Source organism: Sorex fumeus, unplaced genomic scaffold (assembly GCF_029834395.1).
Source record: "Sorex fumeus unplaced genomic scaffold, SorFum_2.1 ptg000019l, whole genome shotgun sequence".
NCBI classification, from domain to species: domain Eukaryota; kingdom Metazoa; phylum Chordata; class Mammalia; order Eulipotyphla; family Soricidae; genus Sorex; species Sorex fumeus.
Window position 1 is genome coordinate 38,831,164 of NW_026606076.1, and position 20,605 is coordinate 38,851,768.

The 20,605-nt window shown below is 61.0% G+C and overlaps 1 protein-coding gene across 1 annotated transcript in view; it reads left to right on the forward strand.

Annotated features, from left to right (window-relative positions):
• The first annotated feature begins 6,402 nt into the window (after positions 1–6,402).
• Positions 6,403–20,605, forward strand: part of DOT1L (DOT1 like histone lysine methyltransferase) — a 31,127-nt gene continuing 16,924 nt past the window's right edge. Inside the window, exons 1-3 of the mRNA XM_056112817.1 lie at positions 6,403–6,521; positions 14,182–14,225; positions 18,958–19,032. Coding sequence (XP_055968792.1) covers positions 6,441–6,521; positions 14,182–14,225; positions 18,958–19,032 — 200 coding nt within the window. The 5' untranslated portion in view covers positions 6,403–6,440. The remainder of the gene's footprint in view (positions 6,522–14,181; positions 14,226–18,957; positions 19,033–20,605) is intronic.

Sequence of the window (20,605 nt, forward strand, 5' to 3'; positions counted from 1 at the left end):
CTTTCCTTCCCTCCTTCCCTTCAAAAACCTCCAAATAAAATCTGGTTTGCAGTCTACTCCTGCAATTCTTCTCTGCGAGGGAAGATCAGAACCCCTTAGCCCTGCGTAAGGTTTAGGACCGACTTTTTTTTTTTTTTTTTTTTGCTTTTTGGGTCACACCCAGCGATGCACAGGGGTTACTCCTGGCTCTGCACTCAGGAATTACTCCTGGCGGTGCTCAGGGGACCATATGGGATGCTGAAAATCGAACCCGGGTCAGCCGCGTGCAAGGCAAACGCCCTACCCGCTGTGCTATCGCTCCAGTCCCACCAACTTTTTTTTTTTTTCTTTTTGGTTCACACCCGGCGTTGCACAGGGGTTCCTTCTGGCTCTGCACTCAGGAATTGTCCCTGGCGGTGCCCAGGGAACCCTATGGGATGCTGGGAATCGAACTCGGGTCGGCCGCATGCAAGGCAAACGCCCTACCCGCTGTGCTATTACTTCAACCCCCGACTTTGTTTTAATGCAAAGAGCAATTCCTCAATTCCTCGTCCTAACCTGAGTCCGAGGCTTCCTGAGAAATTGAGCGCTACGATCAACTCCTGTGCAGAGAAGACCAAGCGGGTGTCAGGTGTGGTTTGTGGGCCACCTGATGGGGCTGGCGGGGGAGGGGGGGTTTGGCCCGTGCCCAGCAGGGGCTCATCAAAGACTTTATCAGTCCTAGTCTTCCCAGTTGGGTCTCCGGGTGGCCGAGGCGGATCAGGAGAAAGTGACTGAGTCCTCCCTGCCTCACATGAACCACCCGTTGGGGACCCAGAAAATCACAGGCACGCAATCGGGAGGAGCATCTGGGGAACATAAATCAATAATCCATAAATAAGAGTCAACTCTCTGTCTCAGAGCACAGCGGGTAGGGCGTTTGCCTTGCACGCGACCGACCCGGGTTCGATTCCCAGCATCCCATATGGTCCCCCAAGCACCGCCTGGGTTCGATCCTTGGCATCCCATAGGGTCCCCTGAGCACCTCCAGGGGTCATCCTGTGCATCACCGGGTGTGACCGTCCCCCAAACAAACACACAAGTCACTCGTTGTCTCTCTCTGTTTTTTGCTTTTTGGGTCACACCCAGCAATGCTCAGGGCTGACCCCTGGCTCTGCACTTGGGAATCACTTCTGGAGGTGTGCTCAGGGGACCCTATGGGATGTCGAGGATCGAACCCAGGTGGGCTGGGTACAAGGCAAATGCTCTCTCTGCTGTCCTATCTCAGCGGCCCCAAGAAGCAACTCTAAGGGCTGGACAGGACAGCAGGCTGGGCTCCTGCCTTACACATGGCAGACTCAGGTTCGATCCCTGACCCCCTACAGGTCTCCTGAGCCAGCCAAGAATTATCCCTGAGCAGTCAGGACTCAGAACTGAGCACTGCTGGGTGTGGCCTGAAATATATATATATATATATATATATATATATAATGTGAGTGTGTGCATGTGTGTGTGCAAATGCCAGAGATAGCTTAATAACTTGCACACGTTTTGCCTATAGGAACCCCACATTCAGCCCCAGAACCATCTGGTCCCTCCCCCCCACCCCCCAGCATCACCAGAAATAACTGCCAGGCACAGAGCCAGGAGCCCTGGAGACCACAGGGATGGCCCAAGATGGGAAAACGCTTACGTGATGGAATTTTTTTTTTAAGTTCAATTTTTATTTTATTTTTGCTTTTTGGGTCACACTCAGCGATGCTCAGGGGTTATTCCTGGCTCTGAACTCAGGAATTACTCCTGGTGGTGCTCGGGGGACCATATGGGATGCTGGGAATCGAACCTGGGTTGGCCGCGTGCAAGGCAAATGCCCTACCCGCTGTGCTATCGCTCCAGCCCCATGTTTTATTTTTTTTTTTGGGGGGGTCACACCCAGCAATGCATAATAGGGATGACTCCTGGTAGTGCTCTGGGGACCATATGGGATGCGGGGAATCGAACCTGGGTTGGCCACGTGCAAGGCAGACGCCCTATCCACTGTGCTATGGCTCCAGGCCCATTATATGATAGAATCTGTAGACTTGGGCATAGGGACGAGGGCTGGGAGGAAGAACACAGAGCCACGAGCCTGGGGTGGGGGAGACAGCACAGAGCTTGAGGTACTTGTCTTGCATGGGGCCAACCCTGATTCGGAACCCCAGTAACACATAGGCTCCCTGAGCACTGCCAGGGATGAGTCCTGAGCAGAGCCACAAAGTGCCCCAGGGCATGTCAGGGGACAAGCCACAAAGAAAATGAAGCAAAACAGAAAAGTTGGAGATGCAGGGAACAGGGCTTCCTGGCGATGCTCGGGAGACTATATGGGATGCTGGGAATCGAACCCCTGTTGGTCACGTGCAAGGCAAACGCTCTGCCCGCTGTGCTATCGCTCCAGCCCCCACTTTTCCTAATTCTTGCAACGTCCCACTTGAGAAATACTCGCCCAGGCAGGCCCCGACAGGTGGATAGACGAGTGGATGACGGAGAGAGAGAATGAAGATGGGATGTGTGTGCCGGGGAATGTGGGCTGAATGGACGGATGATGAGTTGGATGACAGGCAGATGGATGGGTGATGGACGGGAGTGTGGGTGGATGGACGAGGGGTAGGACGAGAGTGGGGAGGACACACAGAGGCCGATGGTCACGTGCTGGCACGTTTCCCGGGACACTTGGCACAGAGGCTGTTTCCTGCAGGATGAAACCTTTATTAATTTTTTTGGGGGGTCACGCCTGGCGATGCACAGGGGTTACTCCTGGCTCATGCACTCAGGAATTACTCCTGGCGGTGCTTGGGGGACCACATGGGATGCTGGGAATCGAACCCGGGTGCTATCTCTCCAGCCCCAGGATGAAACCTTTAATTTGTTTTGGGCCACACTAGCTGTGCTCAGAGCTCCGTGATCACTCCTGGCGGGTTCAGGGATCAAACCCCGGTTGGCCATGTGCAAGGCCAGTGGCTTCCTTCCCGTACTCTGGCCCCCGCAGTCCCTGTGGGATGAAAGTTTGAAACTGGGCCTAGAGCGACAGTATAGTGGGAAGGGTGCTTGCTTTGCACACGGGTGACCTGGGTTCGATTCCCTGCCACCCCATAGGGTTCCCTAAGTACCACTCGGAATAATTCCTGAGTTCAGATCCGGGAGTAACTCCTCTGAACATTGCAATTATGACTCAAAAAGACCAAAAAATAGAGAAAGTTCGGAACAGCTCTCAATGTTGGGAGCCTGGAGTCTGCAAGGGGGAGGGAGCCTGACCCCCTGACTGACAGTGGGGGCTTCTCACTGCCTGAAGCTCATCCCTCCCTTCTTCCAGCCCGCTCCAATGGCCCTTCACCACTGCCCATCACTGCTCCCCCCCCCCCCCCCCCCCCCCCGGCTACCCGCTTCCATCTCAAGTCTTCATCATTGTGTGGGGCTGGAGCGATAGCAGAGCAGGTAGGGTGTCTGCCTTGGACGTGGCTGACCCGGGTTTGATTCCCAGCATCCCACATGGTCCCCCGAGCACCACCAGGAATAAATGCTGAGTGCAGAGCCAGGAGTAACCCCTGAGCATCGCCAGGTGTGACCCAAAAAGCAAAAAAAAAAAAAAAAAAAGTCCTCATTATGACCAGGAGAATGTTTTTCAACCTGGTACAGATGACTGTAGCAACTGTGCCCAATGCCGTCACAGAGTGGGCAGCCTGAGTGTCCACTGTCCTGTCCCATTACCCTCTTGACTCACCTGAGTCCAGGGCTCAGAGCAATGGAGGCGCAGGGGATAAGGAGCTGGTGGCGTATGTGGTCCAACCCTGGTTCCATATTCAGCATCCCCAGAGGTCACCCCTGAGCTAAGAGCCCCAAGGCATCACTAGGTGTGCCCACCCCACCCTCACCCCGCCCTATTCCCCAGGACCCAACTTTAGTTCGAAGAACAGGACCAACAGCCAAAGCTGATTTGTTTTGTGTAAGCGGGTTTGTTTTGGACCACAACAGCTTAATGCTGGAGGTGTGGTTCCCCGCCCATCCCACCCCCCCTTTTTTTCTTTTGCTTTTTGGCTCACACCCTGTGATGCTCAGGGCTGACTCCTGGCTCTGCACTCAGGGATCCCTCCTGATGGTGATCGGAGGACCATATGGGACGCTGGGGATTGAACCTGGGTTGGCGGCATGCAAGGCAAACACCTTCCCCACTGTACTATAGTTCCAGTCCCTCACTCCCTCTTTTTGGGTACCATATCCCCCACTGCTCAGGGGTTACTCCTGGCTCTGCATTCAGAAACTATTCCTGGCAGACTTGGGGTCTAGATGGGATGCTGGTTAGCCAATCTGGGTTGGCAGCATGCAAGGCAAACCCACCGTACTGTAATCGCTCTTGCCCCTCTAGCTTTGTCAAATTTGTTTTGGGCCAAACCCAGGGGTTACTCCTGGCTCGTACTCAGGGGACCACAGGGGATGCTGGGGATCAAACCTGGGTCAGCTGTGTGCTAGGTGTGCTACCTCGCCAGTCCTGAGAGGGGGTAGCCCCTAGCCAAGCTCAGGACATCATGAGGGCTATGCATGGGACTGGGCCCCCTACAGGCAAAGTCCGTGTTCTAGTTGCTCAGTATAATTCACTGGCACTTCCGCCCCTTGCTTCCCTTTTGGGTCATACCGGTGGTCCTTGGGAACTATGAGGGGATCGCTGGGGGTGGGACTGAGGCTACCTGCATGGCAGCCAAGTGCCTCTCCCCACAGAGGCAGGGACTCACCTGAGTGTTGGGACACTCCCTGGTGACCCTCTCCAGTTCCCTGGACAGAAGACAAGGGAATCATGCAGCAAGTATAATCCAATCTAGCTGAGGCCAAAACCAGGACCCGGGGCCAGGGTTTGGAGTTTCAATCCCAACAGCTATCCCCTGAGCACCAATGGGTGTCGCCCCAAAACAACAATAGTCATAGGCTTAGGATGTAAAAATATATGGACTACTATAAAGATTTTATATACATGGGACTTACAAGCATCAAAAAATATGCAATAGGCATATACATGAGGCATCTCTAAATGTAATATAAAAATATACACATTATCTACACACATCAATATGTATGTGCCTATAAACATGCGTGCACAGGGACAGTATAGAGACATGTAAATCATCCAAAGCATACAATATATGCACATAGATATAAACATATTACTGATGCGGGTGGACCCTAAAAGCTTCTTTTTGGAGAGGGGGGTCTAGCCTTCTCTGGTCTGTACTGGCACCAGGCAAAGGTCTTTTTTTGGCCACATCCTGAGATGCTCAGGGGTTACTCTTGGCTCTGCCCTCAGGATTACCGAGGAGGTGCTCAGGGCACCCTATGAGATGCAGGGGATCAAACTGAGCAAGGGGAACCGCCATACCACCCCCCCAGGGAAAGGTCTTATCAGTTCTTAGTTTCCGATCCACAAGGTGGGTCCTGAGAGCCTCAGGACTAGTTGGTTTTATTACTTCCCAGGAATTCCAGGGCCATGGGGGGCCCTGCCCTACCTACCTGCCTGCTCCCTTACCTACATTTGCACATGCAGAAGGACATATTAACATGCAGAAGACACAGGCGTCATTCCCCAGCGGGGAGGGCACCTGCCTCGCTCGCAACCCACCCGGGTTCGACCGGTGGGACCCCACTGGGTCTTCCGAGCCCCGCCAGGAGTGATCCCTGAGCGCGGCAGAGCCAGGAGTCAGCCAGGAGCACCCCCGGGCATGGCCCCCCACCCCGCCCCACCCCTCAACCCCCGGCCCCCACATGCACAAAACACACAACAAGGTCGTCGCACATCACGGTGGCCGTCCGGGCAGTCTGCGTCCCGCCCAGGCCGCCCCCGTCGGTCCTCGCCCAGGCGCGCTGTCCTCCGACGGCGGGATTCGAACGCCCCGCACGGGATCCTGGCGGCCGCCGGGGCCCCGCAACCCAGAAGGGCAGCCGAGGACGCGCGTGCGCGCGTGCGCGCTGACGTCACGCGGGCGCGCGGGCGAGTCCACCTTCCGGGGCGGCCGCGGGGGCGCGCGCGGGGGCGCGGGCCGGCGCGCGCCGCCGCCGCCCGGCGCCGGCTTCCTCCCGCCCCCCCCGCACGCGCGCGCCGAGTGGTCGCGCCCGGCCCCGGCGCATTGTGCTCGCGTCCCCGCCGGCCCAAGATGGCGGCGGCGCTGGCGGCCCCGGGCCTGTGAGCACAAAGAGGGAGCCCCGGGGCGCCCCCCGGACGCGCGGGCGGACGGACGGACGGACGGACGGACGGCGGCGCGGCGGCGCGGCGGCGCGGCGGCGCGGCGGCGGCGGCGGCGGCGGCGCAGCCCCCCTCCCCCCCCGCGCGCGGGGCCCGCCCGCCCCCCACCCCGGCGCTCGGCCCGCCCCCCGCCGCGCTCGCCCCGCCCCGCCCGCCCCCCCGCCCGCCGCCCCTCCCCCACCCGCCCGACTAGCATGGTGCGGCGGCCGCGCGCGCCGACATGGGGGAGAAGCTGGAGCTGAGGCTCAAGTCGCCCGTGGGGGCCGAGCCCGCCGTCTACCCGTGGCCGCTGCCGGTCTACGTGAGTGTCCCCCGGGGCCCCGCTCCGGGACCCCCGCCCGCCCGGGCTTCCCCCTCCGCGCCCCCAGCCCCCGTCCGCCGTCCCCGCGGCTCCCCGGCGCCGGCCGTTTGCAGCCTCCTCGTGCGCGCCGCTCTTGGACGCCCCGAGCCGGCGCTTGCCGTTGCCCCCCGACCCCAGGACACCCTCCCCGTCCAGTCCCCCAGCCCTCGGGACCCTCACTGTCCCCCCCGTCCCCGGCCCCGAGCAGGCGCCTCCCGCTTTGGGGCACTTCCCGGGATGTTGGGGACGTTCGCGCTGTCAAGGGGACCCCCCGCGTTCTCACCGGCCTGCGGGGAACCGGCCCTGGGGAGGGTGGTCGGGGCGATGGGACCCACTCCCCCTCGGCTCCCCACTTGGCCGGACCCCCGAGCCGCGGGGGCGTCTGTCTGCACTGGAAGGGGAGCGCTGACTCCCCCGGATTGGTGGGTGGGCGTCTGTCTCCTACTCTTTGGAGGGTCACGCCGCCCGCCCGAGCCCCCCTCCCCGTGGGTCGTGGTCTCCTAATCCTGGAGCGTGGGGGTCCTGGCGGGTAGGTGTCCTGCCGAGTGCTTGCCCTTTTCAGTTATCCCTCGGGGGGTGCCCGGCTCGGCCGGCGGTGGCGGGTCCCAGCTCTGGAGTGACCGTTGGGGAAATGACAGCCCAGTGGAAATTTACAAGGGACGGTTTCCCGCACTCCTCCGGGGCGCCGCGGCCGCCCCCACCCCGGACCCGGTGTCCACCCGGGCGTCGGGGCGCGGAGCTGCCCCGGCGTCCCCGCGCCCACGCCAGGCCCGGCCGATGTCTTTGGGGCGCCCTTTGGCGCGCGCGGCTCGCGGGGGAACCGGCGGGGAAGCCCGCGCGCCCCGCCCCGCGCCGCCCCGCCCCGCCCCGCGCGCTGGGGCCGGTGTCAGTTTTTGGAAACGTCGCGCCCGGGGGCGGGGTCTGGAGCCGGCGAGTGCTTGGGGAGCGCCCCGGGTCTCAGCCGGCGCCGGACCCCCCACCCCACCCCGGGCCCCCCAGATTTCCCGCCGCACCCGCGCGCGCGCGCGCGCGCCTGCGCGCACTCGCCTCCGCCCGTCGCTTTCCTATTTCTGCTCATCCGGAGCCGCCGGAGGCGACCCGAGGCTCCGGGCTCTGGCTTTTCCGGTTGGGCAGCTCCGGGGCCGGACCGTCCCGGGCGGCGGCCTGAGCGCTTGGGCAGGGCGCGGATACCCAGGGCCGGACGCGATCCCCGCCCAGGGCTTGTCTGGCCCCCGCGCGTGTGAAAGATGCCGGTTGGCAGCCACTCCGAACCGTTCGAGAGGCCTGGCCTTGCACTTGGTGAAAGTTTGGTTTGTTTGGGGGCCGCTTTTGGAGGTGCCCCCAGGAACGACTGCTGGGCTTGCAGCTGGGGCTGGAATCCGGGCGACCTGGCGGCGGGGCATGAGTTGATAAGTTCCCCCAACTCCTCGCTTTACTCCCTCGAGGCTTGGTGCTTGTTGGAGGTCACCCTGGTGGTGCCGCTGTCATGGAACTGAGCACGTGCGGCGGCTCTGCGGGCTCCTGCGTGCGTGGGGGTGCCCTGCCGAGGCCCCACCCCCTCCAAGCCCAAAGTGTCGCTGATGCCTCTTTCATTCACTTGAATGCTGTTGTCAGAGGTGAGGGCTGGCTCCTGGCTCTGCACTCAGGGATCACTCCTGGTGGTGCTTAGGTGCCTTTCTGGGGTGACAGAGATAAACCCGGGTCCACTGCGTGCAGGGCCAGCACCCTCCTGCTATGCTTTGGTCCAGGCCCTCATTTTGTCTTTCTACCTGCCCCTTTGGGGAGTTTCCACCTGCCGAAGGTGGTGGGATTGTCCTGTGCTACCCCCCCACCCCCACCTCTGCCTCCCTTTGGGCACCCTGAGGGTCCCCATCTCTGGCTGTGGGACACTGCATTTGCCTTCAGGGCAGGACCTGAGGGATGGGTGGGGGGGATTAGGAGCCCTTCCTTCACCCACCAGCCCTGCAGGTTTTGTTTTTATTTATGTTTTGGGGGCCACACCCAGCTGATGCTCACGGCTGACTCCTGACGCTGTGCTCAGGGATCACTTCTGTGGCGTTCTCGGGGCTCTTGGGATGTGGGAATCGAACCCAGGTCCGCTGTGCTTGCAAGGCAAAAGCCCTCCCCCGCTGTCCCATCTCTCTGACCTCTGGCCCTGCAGCTTTTGGTCCTGCAGGTGACTTTTCTGCTGGGAAGACCCGGGATGGGCTCCGCTCCCGCCCCCAGGGCTGGGGGGGGGGTGTCTGATGCAGGGGGGTGGGCCCATAAATGGCCTAACTGGGATTGCCCCTTCTCTAGGTGCTGCTCTCCCAGGCCCTTATAGCCCTGGGACCCTGCAGTGCCTCAGTGGGGGCGTGGCTTCCCAAGGGTCCCACCTTTCTGCCGTGGGCTCCCCTCTGCGCCCCAGACTCACCCGGATTCCTCTAAGCAGAGCCAGGGAAGGGCAGCGAATGCTGTCTGGCCTTGGGTGTTTGTACTGAACAGCAAACTGGGCACCTTCCGGCCAGCCCCGGGCCCTCCGGAACTGTCCACAGAGGGGCGGGAAGGGGACCAGCCGCACCCGCAGGCCCCGGGGTCAGCTGAGGTCAGGGAGGGTGGGGCTGCCAGCTGGGCCCCGGGCGAGGCCAGGAAGGGCCAGGGCCAGCCGCCTCCACCAGCTCCTGTCCCCGTTCCCACGGCGACCAGCCGCCCGCCGGGGCATTTGGGAACAGTGGGCCGACTCACCGGGAGGGGCAGAGTTTTGGGGGTGTTGGCAGCAGGGCACCGCGGGCTCTGCTACTCTGTGGCCGGTTAAGCCGGGGTGGGGGTGCGTGTCCCTGGCGCCCCCCCTCCCCCCGGCCGCTGGGGGAGTGGCAGAGGTGGGCAGCGCTGAGCCAGCATCCCTGACTCAGAGGACACCCCGTCTCCCCCAGCTCACCCCCCCTTGCCTTGTGTGGGCAGCCTGGTATCTGGTAGGGCCACGGGGTCCAGTCTCGGGGCATCCCCCCCGCCACTGGCGCTGTGACCTTTTCCTCTGAATCATGCGGTGACTCGATGGGGGCCCTGGTGGGGGGGGCGGTTGTGTGACTGTGTGTGTACATGTGTAGGTGTTTGTCCCGTTTCCCCCATGAGGGAGGGATGTGGGTCAGGACACGGCCCAGTGCCCACATTCCTGCTCATCCGTGTGGGCTGCTGAGAGGGGAAGGGGGTAACAGAGACTTCCTCCCCATTCTGTCCCCTTCTCTGTCCCCACACACGGGGAGCTGCGGGTAGTGGGGGGTCACTACACTCGGAAGGGTGCAGAGGGGACCTGATTTTTTTCTTCATTTCCCAGTATCAACCATGTCTCCGTGGCCCCCCTTTCTCCCTGGGTCCCCTGTTCTTTCCAGCCTTCCCCATCTCCCTAGGGACCCCCTGTTCTTTCCAAGGCTTTGGGCTCTCATGCTGGTTGCTCCTGTCCCGTGGGATTCTTCCCTTTGGGGGTTTTGGACTACGCCTGGCTGTGCTCGGGGGGACCCAGACCCTGTTTCGTGCCGGGGATGGACATGCCCAGGTTGGCGGGGTACCAGGCAAGCGCTTTTCATCCTGACCGTTCCTCCTTACTGATCTGTTTCTTTTTTGGGGCTGGGCACACCTGACAGTGCTCAGCTCAGGGGTTACTCCTGGCTCTGCACTCAGGGATCACTTCTGGTGGGCTCAGGGGAACCATATGGGGTGCTGGGAATCAAACCCGCTGCCCATTCTTCTATCTCTTCAGCGCACCTTTTTTTTTATTTTTGCGTGGGGGGCGGCCACAGCTGGTGATGCTCAGGGGTTACTCCTGGCTCTGCGCTCAGGGATCGCTTATCAGGGTTGGGGGACCCTACGGGATGCTGGAGATTGAACCTGGGTCGGCCGTGTGCAAGGCCAGCGCCTTCCCCGCAGTTCTTCTTTCTAGCCCTCTTTTTCTTGAGTGGACTTATTTTGGTTTGGTGGGCCTCTGGAGCAGTGTGTGTGTGGGGGGGCCCTTCTCTCTGACCAGCTTCGGCCCCTCTTAGCACCTTTCTCTCCTGCCCCTGGGCCGTGGGGCTCCCCGATGGACTTTTGCTCCGGGCGTGACCTCTGTGCTGGGCACAGCCCCCATTTGTGTCTACGGCTCTTCCTGGCGACATGTGACCCCAGCAGGTCTGACACCCCCACCCAGCCCCGGCACATCCAGAGGAAGCCCCACCCCCTCCAGTCCCCGGGCCCAGGCCCCCACTTCCTGCTGTGGACCCTGCCCTTCCGGGGGCGGCGGGGGGCTGCTGCTGTTGTGTGTGTCCTGAACTTTGGGGGTGCCCACGTGTTGCGAGGTTCAGCGCCGCTCACCCTTCCCAGCATTAGGCTGCAGGAACCTGCTGTATGGACGCGGTGGGTGTTTGCAGTTGCCTGGTGGTCCACTCTCGGGCTTCTCCTAGGGGGTCCCTGTGCTTTCCTGGCACTCAGCCTGACCGGGTGGGAGGGGATGGCAGGTGGGTGAGGATGCAGGCTGGAGTCTCGGGGGTCATGGTACTGTTAGGGCTAGAGCTGTGTGTGTGTGTGTGTGTGTGTGTGTGCGCGTGTGCGTGTGCGTGTGTGCATGTGCATGTGCATGTGTTCGCGCGCACACATGGCAGGGTAGATAGGGGCCCGAGCCATCAGACAGCATGGAGGTGCTAGCCTTGCACACCGCAATCCTGGGTTGATACCCTGTACCCCACAGGGTTCACCTAGTCCCACCAGGTGTGATTGCTGAGTGCAGAGCCAGGAGTAAGCTCAGCACTGCTGGGTGTGGGCCCCCAAACTAAACAGCAGGTGGTTGGGGTGGTTTCTGTGACTGGAGACAGCTGCAGGTTCTGTGTGTGTGTGTGTGTGTGTGTGTGTGTGTGTGTGACTGGAGACAGCTGTAGGTGCTCTGTGTGTGCACGCATGTTTGTGTGACTGGAGACAGCTGTAGGTGCTATATGTGTGTGAAGGGAGACAGCTGTAGGTCCGTGTGTACGTTTGTGTGATTGGAGACAGCTGTAGGTACTGTGTGTCAATGTGTGTGTATGTGTGTTTGTATTACTGGCAGCAGCTGTAGGTGTGTGTGTGTGTGTGTGCGTGTGCGTGTGCGCGCACACATGCCTGTGTGCCGCCTTTGGAGTGCCGCTGTGCCCTGTACCAGGTGCACAGCCCTCAGGGAGGGTGCCCCAGTAGGGCCTGCTGGATTCTGCCTCCGCATCATTCTCGGGATCCCTGGCTCTGGGGTGCCCGGCAGCCCAGCTCGGCCCGGCCTCAGCCCCCCACCCCGTGGGCCCTGACTTTGAGCTGCTCACTGAGGGGCTTCCAAGGCTGCATCTTCTGGGCGCCACCTTCCCGGGGCCTTACAGAACAGGTGTCCCTTGTACCCTCCAGCCCCCCTCACCCCATGGCTGAGTCACAGCCCCCAGAGCTGAGTCACCAAATGTGCGGGCACGGGGGGGGGGGGGACACCCAGGAACCTGGGTGGCTGACTCAGCTGCCAACTCCCCCAGGACGGGACAAAGGTCAGCCCTGCCACCAGCTGGCCCCCTGCCCCTAAGGGGGGGGGCACGCGGCTGGGGTTCCGGGATGCAGTGAGCTGTGGATCTGACATTCCCAGGAGCCTGCTGTGTCCCCACATCACCCGGATTGCTGAGCTCCGTTGTCATGGATACGCACCGCAGGGCCCCCCCCTTCGTGATGATGGTGGATTGGGGGCTCCCCACGTGGGGGTTGCAGCTCATGTTCCTGCTCCTGTGATGGGTGGGGTGTGTCCCTGTGTATTTGGGGGGGGCACAGGCTGCTCCTATACACCCCTGCAGGAGAACAGTTCTGTGGATGCTTTCCTGAGAGAGAGAGAGAGAGAGAGAGAGAGAGATATCCTACCCACTGCCCTGTGTACCCCCCATGGCGTGTGTGGGGCCTCCTGGGCAGGGTCAGGGTGGGGGCCGGTGGGGGGGGGATGGGGCTTGTTCTGGATGTGTTCGTGTCCCTGCTGACCTCATGGGGACCTTGGCTCTGGCGTCACTTCCTTGTGACATTTTTTTCTTTCTTTGGACTGGGCTCGAACTTGGGGCTTCTACAGAGGTGCCGCAGTGCGGCTCTTGAGGTTAGCAAACCATTGTGGTGGTCTGGGGCGTTGCTGGCCCCTGGGCTTGCTGCAGGCGCCAGCGGGAGGGGCCCAGAGGGGTAGTGGCCTGTGTCATCTGGGTTCAAGGGGGGGGTGCTGCCTGGTGGCGGGCATCTGGGCAGCTGGAGGGCTTGGTGCCCCAGGGAGGCCCCTGGGCCTGCTCTGCTGCCGCTCCCTGGCCCATCCGAGGGCTGCGGCAGGGGACAAGGGTCACCAAAAGGTTGATTGGGCCGGAGTCCTTCAGGCGGTGACTGCCCCACCTCCTGCTACAGGGTCAGCTTTGCCCTGGGGCCTGCACTCCGTGGGAACTGCCTGTGATCTGCCATCCGCATGGGGTTCCCTCAGGAAGGCGGGGATCCCCGAACTGCAGCTGGGTCACCCACAGTGTCCCCATGAAGCCTGCACAGGAGCTCTGAGTTATTTTTGGGGGGGGGTTGGGGGGCACACCCAGCAGTACTTAGGGCTTAATCTGGGTTTAGTGCTCAGAAATCACTCCTGGCAGTGCTCAGGGGGCTGTGTGGGGTGCGGGGTTTGGACCGGCTCTGCCATCTGCAAGGCAGATGTACTGCCCGCTGTGCTGTCTCTGCAGCCTCTGGGCCGTGTGATCGGCTCCAGGATCTCAGCTTTGGGTTCCGAGGCTCAGAGCTGAGGCCTCCCGCATGTACTGTCGCTTCCCCGTCGGGTCTTGGTGAACATCCTGTAGCTTCCTGCTCCGGCCCGGGGACTTCAGCATCTTCCCAGTGCAGAGCGCCAGGCAGAGGGCACCACTGTCCCCGCCTGGCCTGTGCCCCAGCCTGGGGCTGCTGAGTCCAGGCCCTGGGGCAAGGCTGGTTGACCCTGAGCTTCATCCCGAGACACAGGGACCTCAGACACGTGTTTTGAGTGCTCTGGATAAGGTAGAGGGGCCCAGAATTTCAGGCCGAAAAAAACGGGGAAACAGGCCCAGACTTTTCAGGGCTAAAAACCCTCTCAGTGGGTGCCCGGCTCGGGGAGTTCCGTGTGGGCACTGTCAAGTGTGGGCCCCTCTGGGGGTGGGCATACGCCAGGGGTGGTACTTACTGCTGGGTGGGCGTGGCATTGCCTGGTGGGTGTGGCCTCGTGTGGCCCTGCTGCTGGGCGTGGTCTGAGGGATGGGCGTGGCTCTGCCCGGTGCAGGCACTGAGAGCTTGCTAAGGGGCCAGCTGGGAATGTGTGTGCACCTGGGTTGAGAGGTCATAGATATGTCATCCCTGCCCCTTCCCCACTGCCCGCTGGGGAGGGACCTTGTTTGTGGTGGGAAACGCCCTGCCCGGACTGGCATGCCCCCCCCCAGGTCAGGGTCTCCCCGAAGAGTCCCTGATTGTGGGCCGCCCACCTGTTTCCCGGCCCTGCGGCGCTTGCGACTGGGAACTCCGTGGGTGGAGAAGGAAGAGCTGGGAAGGGTGAGGGTGCAGCGCCCCTTCTCCAGGCCCAGCATTCCTGGTGGGCGCAGGGCTGGCCGGCCGCCTCTGAACCCTGTCCTTTGCCTTTCAGGACAAACACCACGATGCTGCTCACGAAATCATCGAGACGATCCGGTGAGCAAGCGAAGCGCAGCCCCTGCTGGGGCAGGCCCGGTGGGCGTGGTCAGACAGGGGTGTGGCCAGACACGGGCGTGGCTTACGGGTGGAGGCGTGGCCTCCTGGATGGGCGGGGTCTGGGGGAACCCCAGGGGCGCCTACAGTGCTTGGGACAGAACATAGGCGGTGGGGTGGGTTCTTGGGGGCCTGCGTTAGGCTGGATTTTGGGGTTGGGTTGGGGCGGGGATCTGGTGGGAACACTTTGGGACTATGGGACTTAACAGAAGAGGTAGGACCTCCCGGGCAGAGCCTCATCTGGGGTCTTTGGGCTGTCTAGGAAATGGGGGTGCCTGGGCGGGAGCCTTTTTGGAGCTCAGACTTTGTGGGTTTGGGGGAGCCTTGAGCTGAGAGATGCTTCTTGGTCATCACTGAGTCCCAGGGTGAGGCCCTCTGTGTCGGGGGCTGGGGCCCGTGCCCCGCTCTCTCCAACCTGCCTTTGTGAGCACTGCCCTGGTGCTCTGGGCTTTCTGTGGAAGGGAGCGAATGTAGCATCCGCCTTCCCAGTCATTAGCGTGTCTGATTTCCCAGACAGATGCGAGTACTGCACCCCGCAGTTACTCCTGCAGACAGCCTCACCCGGGGAACACGGCTCTGTCTGGAACGAGGCTGTCTCAGCCGCGGGCCCTGGTGGGAATGAGGCTCTGTCTGAGCTCGGCTCATCCCAGGTGCTGCCCCAGCCTTTGAGCGATCATCCATTCCCATCCGTTGCCATGTGGTCGACATTCTGAGGGGCTTTGGGAGGCCCCTCAGGGGGAGAGGTGGGGGCGATTGCAGAGGTAGGTGGGGGTCCTACCTGCCTCTCTGCAGCCAGGGCCCTGAGATGGGGCTCTGGTCGGGCCCAGAGCCCCATCTCTTCCTGGAAGGGACTGTCATCTTCACGGGGTTCCTGAGTGGCAAAGCTGGGGCTCGGAGTGTGTGCTTCAGGCTGGTGATGCTCCCCAGACCACGAGTGTCACTCTGAGTCGCTGTGCTGGGGGCCCAGGCCTCTGGTCTGCTGGCTGCTGAGGTGGTGGCCCGGGCAGCAGACCGCCTTCACTGGCAGTGATCTCTCACGGCTTGGTTTGGGGGGCCGCTGGTGTCAGGGTCCCAAGGTGGGCGTGGGGCAGATCACTAGGCCGCTGTCATTTCGCCTCCCGGTGGTCCCCGTGTTCCTGGCCTCACCGTGCGGTGGTTCGGGGCGCAGCGGGAGTGCCGTGGCTTGTCCGGCTGCCTCTTACCGCTGCGGGGTAGGACCGACTAAAGGGTGCGCGCGGGTTTTTTGATTTTATAGTGAGTTTATTTGGCGGTGGGGGGTGGGCAGGTTGGGGCCACACTCTGGTGCTTGGGACGTGCCTGGCTCTGTGCTCAGGAGGGAGCCCTTGGGGTGATGGGGATCAGACCCGGGCTGAGATGTGCACAGGGCCAGGGTCTCCTGGACTCCTAGCCACACTGCTTTCACTCTTGACTTCATTAGTTTTATCCCATTGCTTTTTTTTTTCTTTTTGGGTCACACCCGGTGATGCACAGGGGTCACTCCTGGCTTTGCACTCAGGAATCACTCTTGGCGGTGCTTGGGGTCCATATGGGGTGCTGGGAATCGAACCCAGGTCGGCCGCCTGCAAGACAAATGCCCTACCCGCTGTGCTATCGCTCCAGCCCATCCCCCCTATTACCTCTTTTTTTTTTTTTTTTACTTTTTTTGGGTCACACCCAGCAGTGCTCAGGGTATTCCTGGCTCTGCACTCGGAATTCCTCCTGGCGGCGCTTGGGAGACCATATGGGATGCCGGGGATTGAACCCAGGTCGGCTGTGTGCAAGGCAAACGCCCTGCCCGCTGTGCTATCGTTCCAGCCCCCCCCATCACCCCCCCATTGCTTTTTAAAGAAACTTTGTTTTTTGGGATCACCTCTGGCAGGGTTGGGCAGCCCTATGGGGTGTTGAGTCGAACCCAGGTCAGCTATATGCAAGGCAGCCTGCTTTTGTTTTTATTTCACTGTCTTACTTTGCTTTATTTTTATCTTAACTTTTTAACTTTTTTATTTGGTTTTTTTTTTTTTTTTTTGCTTTTTGTGTCACACCCAGTTCCTCCTGTCTCTGCTCTCAGGAATTCCTCCTGGCGGTGCTTGGGGGACCAGATGGGATGCCAGGGATAGAACCCAGGTCAGCCGCATGCAAGGCAAATGCCCTCCCCGCTGTACTGTCATCCGGCTCTTTGATCTTATTGTACTGATTTCACTTGAGGGGGTTCTTCCAGGTGGTGATGGGGGGCGGAGGGCGGAGGTTGGGGGTTAGGAAGCTCTCCTGGAGCTACTTGACCAGCCAAGGCTTGGTTCACTGCATGGCTCCTGCAGTGTCAGTGACCATTGGGATCCCCTGTGCCCACCCTCAGAGGCCTTCCAGGCCACATCCGCAGGGCTGGGGATCGAACTTGGGACCCAGTGCAGACTGGGGATCAAAGTGTGGGGTGAGCCTTTTCGGGTGCTTCCTGGTCTTCCTGCCGGCTCTGTGTATGGGGTTCAGAAGGACTGGCAGTGACCCACAGAGAGGGGCTGAGCTGTGCCGTTGGCTGGGGCTCCCCAAAAGCCAGTGACAGCAGCCCCAAGGTTCCGGTCAGTTTGGGGAAACTCGCAGAGTTACGAGGATCACCTCGATTATTGACAAAAATCAATTTTTTTTTTTTGAGTATTGGTGGGTCCTCAGGTGGCGGGTGAATGGGGACGTCTTGTCTGGGCAGCCCCTCTGTCCCCCTCATCGGCATTGTGATCTGGTCCCTTGGTCAGACTGCCGGTTTCCCACCTTATTTTTAGTTATTCATTTCTGGTTTGGGCAGGGGACTCTTTTTTCTTTTTGGCCACACCCTGGCAATGCTAAGGGCTTCCTCCTGGCTATGCACTCAGGGATCGCTCCTTGCTGTGCTCGGGACCGTATAGGGTGCCAGGGGTTGAACCTGGCTTGGCTGCGTGCAAGGCAGAGCACCCTCCGTGCTGGACTATCCCGGCCCCTTCGGGCCACTCTTGGCAGTGTTTGGGGACCGTGCAATGCGGCGAAAGAGTCTAGGCCTCCGACACACAAATCACGCACCCCAGTGTCCCCCCCCCACCGCCCTGGCTAGAAAGTCTTCCTCGTCCCCCTCACCCTGCCGTGGCTGGCTGTCCAGTTTGAGGGGTGTGGATCAGGGGGTTTGAGCTTGTGAGGGCCTGGTCAGCTTTTTGACATGGACGCCAGCCCCAGCCCGGACACCTCTCCCCGGCACCGTCCAGGAAGCGCCGCGGGGGTGGGGTTCGGGTGGGGTGGTGGAACCTCCAGTCTGCGAACACCACTGGGCTCCCCAGCCCCCTGCTGCTCTTCCTTCCCCTTCTCCGTGTTCCCCCCCCCCAGTGCCGTCCTGCTGGCCTTAGGAACGCTGATGTGCAGGTTCCTGTCTGGGTCACCCCGGCTGTTTCTTGGGATGTTCCCCGCCGGTTGCCTCGCGCAGCTCACCGTGTTCTCGAGGCTTCTCTGCAAATCCCTCGGCCAGGGCTTGTGTGCAGCGATGGGTTTGTGTGGTCCTCTGCCGTCTCGGTGGGGACAGGTCTGGGCAGGACGAGTGGGCCCCTAGGACTCTGGGGCGCCCAGCTCTGCCCATGGTGGCTGGGGTCTCCGGGCCGGAAGGGGCAGTTAGCCAGAAGCCGAGGGTGTGCAGGATGGTGGCCCCACACACCTGTTAAGCTTGACTTGGAACTCCGGTGTGTAGATACCGAACCCTCCCACGTTCCGTACCCAGCAGTGACTCCGCTGCTGAGCTGTGTACCCTGGCCACGTTTGCAGGGGTCTGGGAGGTGGGCGCTGGACCCACAGGCAGGGGTGTTAGCTGGCCCTGTGTGTGTGTGTGCGTGTGTGTGTGTGTGTGTGTTAGAGAATGCAAGTGTGAGGGTATAAGTGTGTGTGAGGACGTGAAGATTAGTGTGTGTGGATGTGTGTACGAAGGTCTGAGTATGAGTATGTGTGTGAGTACGTGTGAATGAGTGAATGTGATTGCGTGTATGAGACTATTAGAGTCTGAGCATGGATGTGTGTGTGTGTGTGTGTGAATGCGAAACTGTGACTGTATTAGCGTGTGAGTGTGTGAATGTACACAAGTGTGTGTATTTGAGAGTATTAGAGTGTGAATATGCGTGTGTGAATGTGAGTGTGTGTGTGTGTGTGTGTGTTAGAGCATGTGTGTGTGCGAAGGTGAGTGTGTGACTGTGCGTATGTGCGGGAGGGGTCTAGACCACTTCCTGCAGTCACCACGTGACCCTATTTCTTCTTTTTTCGTTTCTGGGACCGAGCGTGGGGCGCGGCGCTCTGTCCTCCCCTCCAGGGCGTGGCCGTCTCGCTGAGGGCGCCCTGGTCAGCCGCTGCCTGACACCTGTCTCCTGTGTCGCCTCCCCTCCCCCCTCCCCGGCAGCTTTGCGCGGCTGAGTCCCTGTGGGTCAGCTCTTTCCCCGGGGTCCCCTGGTCGTTTCCTTGCAACGCGTGTCTGCTGGGATCACTCTCAACGTGGGCCGGGGAGAGCGGTCACTTCTGACTCGGGTGTGAGCCTGCCGCTTCACTTGCAACGGGAGGGGCTGAGCACGGTCACCTGTGGCCACTGGCAGGGCTTCCGGGGTAGGGTGCGCCCCAGGAGTGCCGCGGGCCTTGTTCTCCCGCCGGGGCTCCCTGAGCTCACCTTTTCCACATCTGCTTCCAGGTGGGTGTGCGAAGAAATCCCGGACCTCAAGCTGGCCATGGAGAATTACGTCTTGATCGATTACGATACGAAAAGGTGAGCGTGCCGGGCGCCCCTTTCCCGCTGCTGCCCCCTGTATTTGCTGTCTTTTTTCTTTTTTTTAACTTTTTGGGTCATTCCCAGTGATACTCAGGGGGGTTACTCCTCGCTCTGCACTCAGGAATTACTCCTGACGGTACGCGGGGGACCATATGGGACTCCGGTGATCGAACCTGGGCCGGCCACATGCAAGGCAAACGCCCTACCCGCTGTGCAATCACTCCAGCCCCTGCCTCTGTATTTGTGGGCCCTTGGAGGACCCTGAGGGTGAGCCCTTGGCAAGGGTCTGTCCTCCTGCCGTACCTATGCTGGCTGGTAGCCCCCACACCCGGGGCCAAGGGTCAAGGTGGGAGCTAGCTGGGCCCTTTTGCTTTTTTTTTTTTTTATGGTAGGGCCACACCCATTGGTGCTCAGGGCCGACTCCTGGCTCTGCCTTCAGGGATCTTGTGAGATGCCAGGGATTGAACCTGGGTCAGTCTCCTACAAGGCCAGCACCCGTCCTGCTGTGCAATGTCTCTGTTCCCTTGGTATTTTTGGTATGTGTTTGGAGCCGTATCTGGGGGCTCCTTCCGGATCTTTGGGACATCGCTGGTGAGGGTGAGGGTGAGGGAGGCCTCCTGCGCCAAAGCCCGTGTCCCTGTCTGCGAGCTGGTCCCAGCACTTGGTTTTAAAGACCAGAGGATGGGGCCCAAGCGATAGTCCAGCCGGGAGGACGCTTGCCTTGCATGCAGCCGCCCCGGGCTCGAATCCTGTTATCCCATAGGGTCTCCCAAACCCTGAATGAGTAGCCCTGAGCGCAGAGTCAGGAGTAAGCTCTGAGCAAAGCCGGACGTGGCCCCCAAACAAAACAAACATAGGAGGTGACAGTTCCTGGCTCCTCCTTGCCACTGTGACTGGGACCACATGTCCTGCCTGAGGACGGCCAGGCACCTGCTGGGAAGGACGCCCTGTTTTGTGGGCAGGCCGGGCCTCTGTCCTGAAGTCATGTGGGACCTCAGGTCCAGCTGAAAGGGGAGTTATGAGGGTGGTCATGGAGCAACAGAGGTAACATCTGGCCCCTACGACTGTGGGAGAGTGGGACACGCACACCTGCCCCTTCCATGTGGGGCTCTTGGCCAGGGCGTGGCCCCCAGGCCCTGTTCCGGGCTCCACTGTGGCCCCTGCCCCAACCAGTCTCCCGGTGTGGGCCACTGCCTGTGCCCTCTCGCACTGAGACATGTGTCACCCCTGATCCTTTTGTGCTGGGGTTCCCTGGCAGGAGCTTTCCACAGTGCTCAGGGTCTCGGGTGGGGGATGGGCGGTTGGGCTCTAGTGTGGGGGTCCCTCTTCTCCTTTAGAGAGCCGGCCAACCCCCTGTGGCCACTGCCTGACCCTTGCAGGAAGCGCCACTGGTGCTGTTAGGTGGAGTAGAAAGAGACTCCCAGTGCTCCCCTTCCACACAGATCTCCAGGTGCTCCCCTCCAGAGGACCCCCAGGTGCTCCCTTTCACATGTGTCCCTAGGTGCTCCCTTCCACACGGACCCCCAGGTGCTCCCCTTCCACGTGGATACCCGTGTGCTCCCGTCCATAG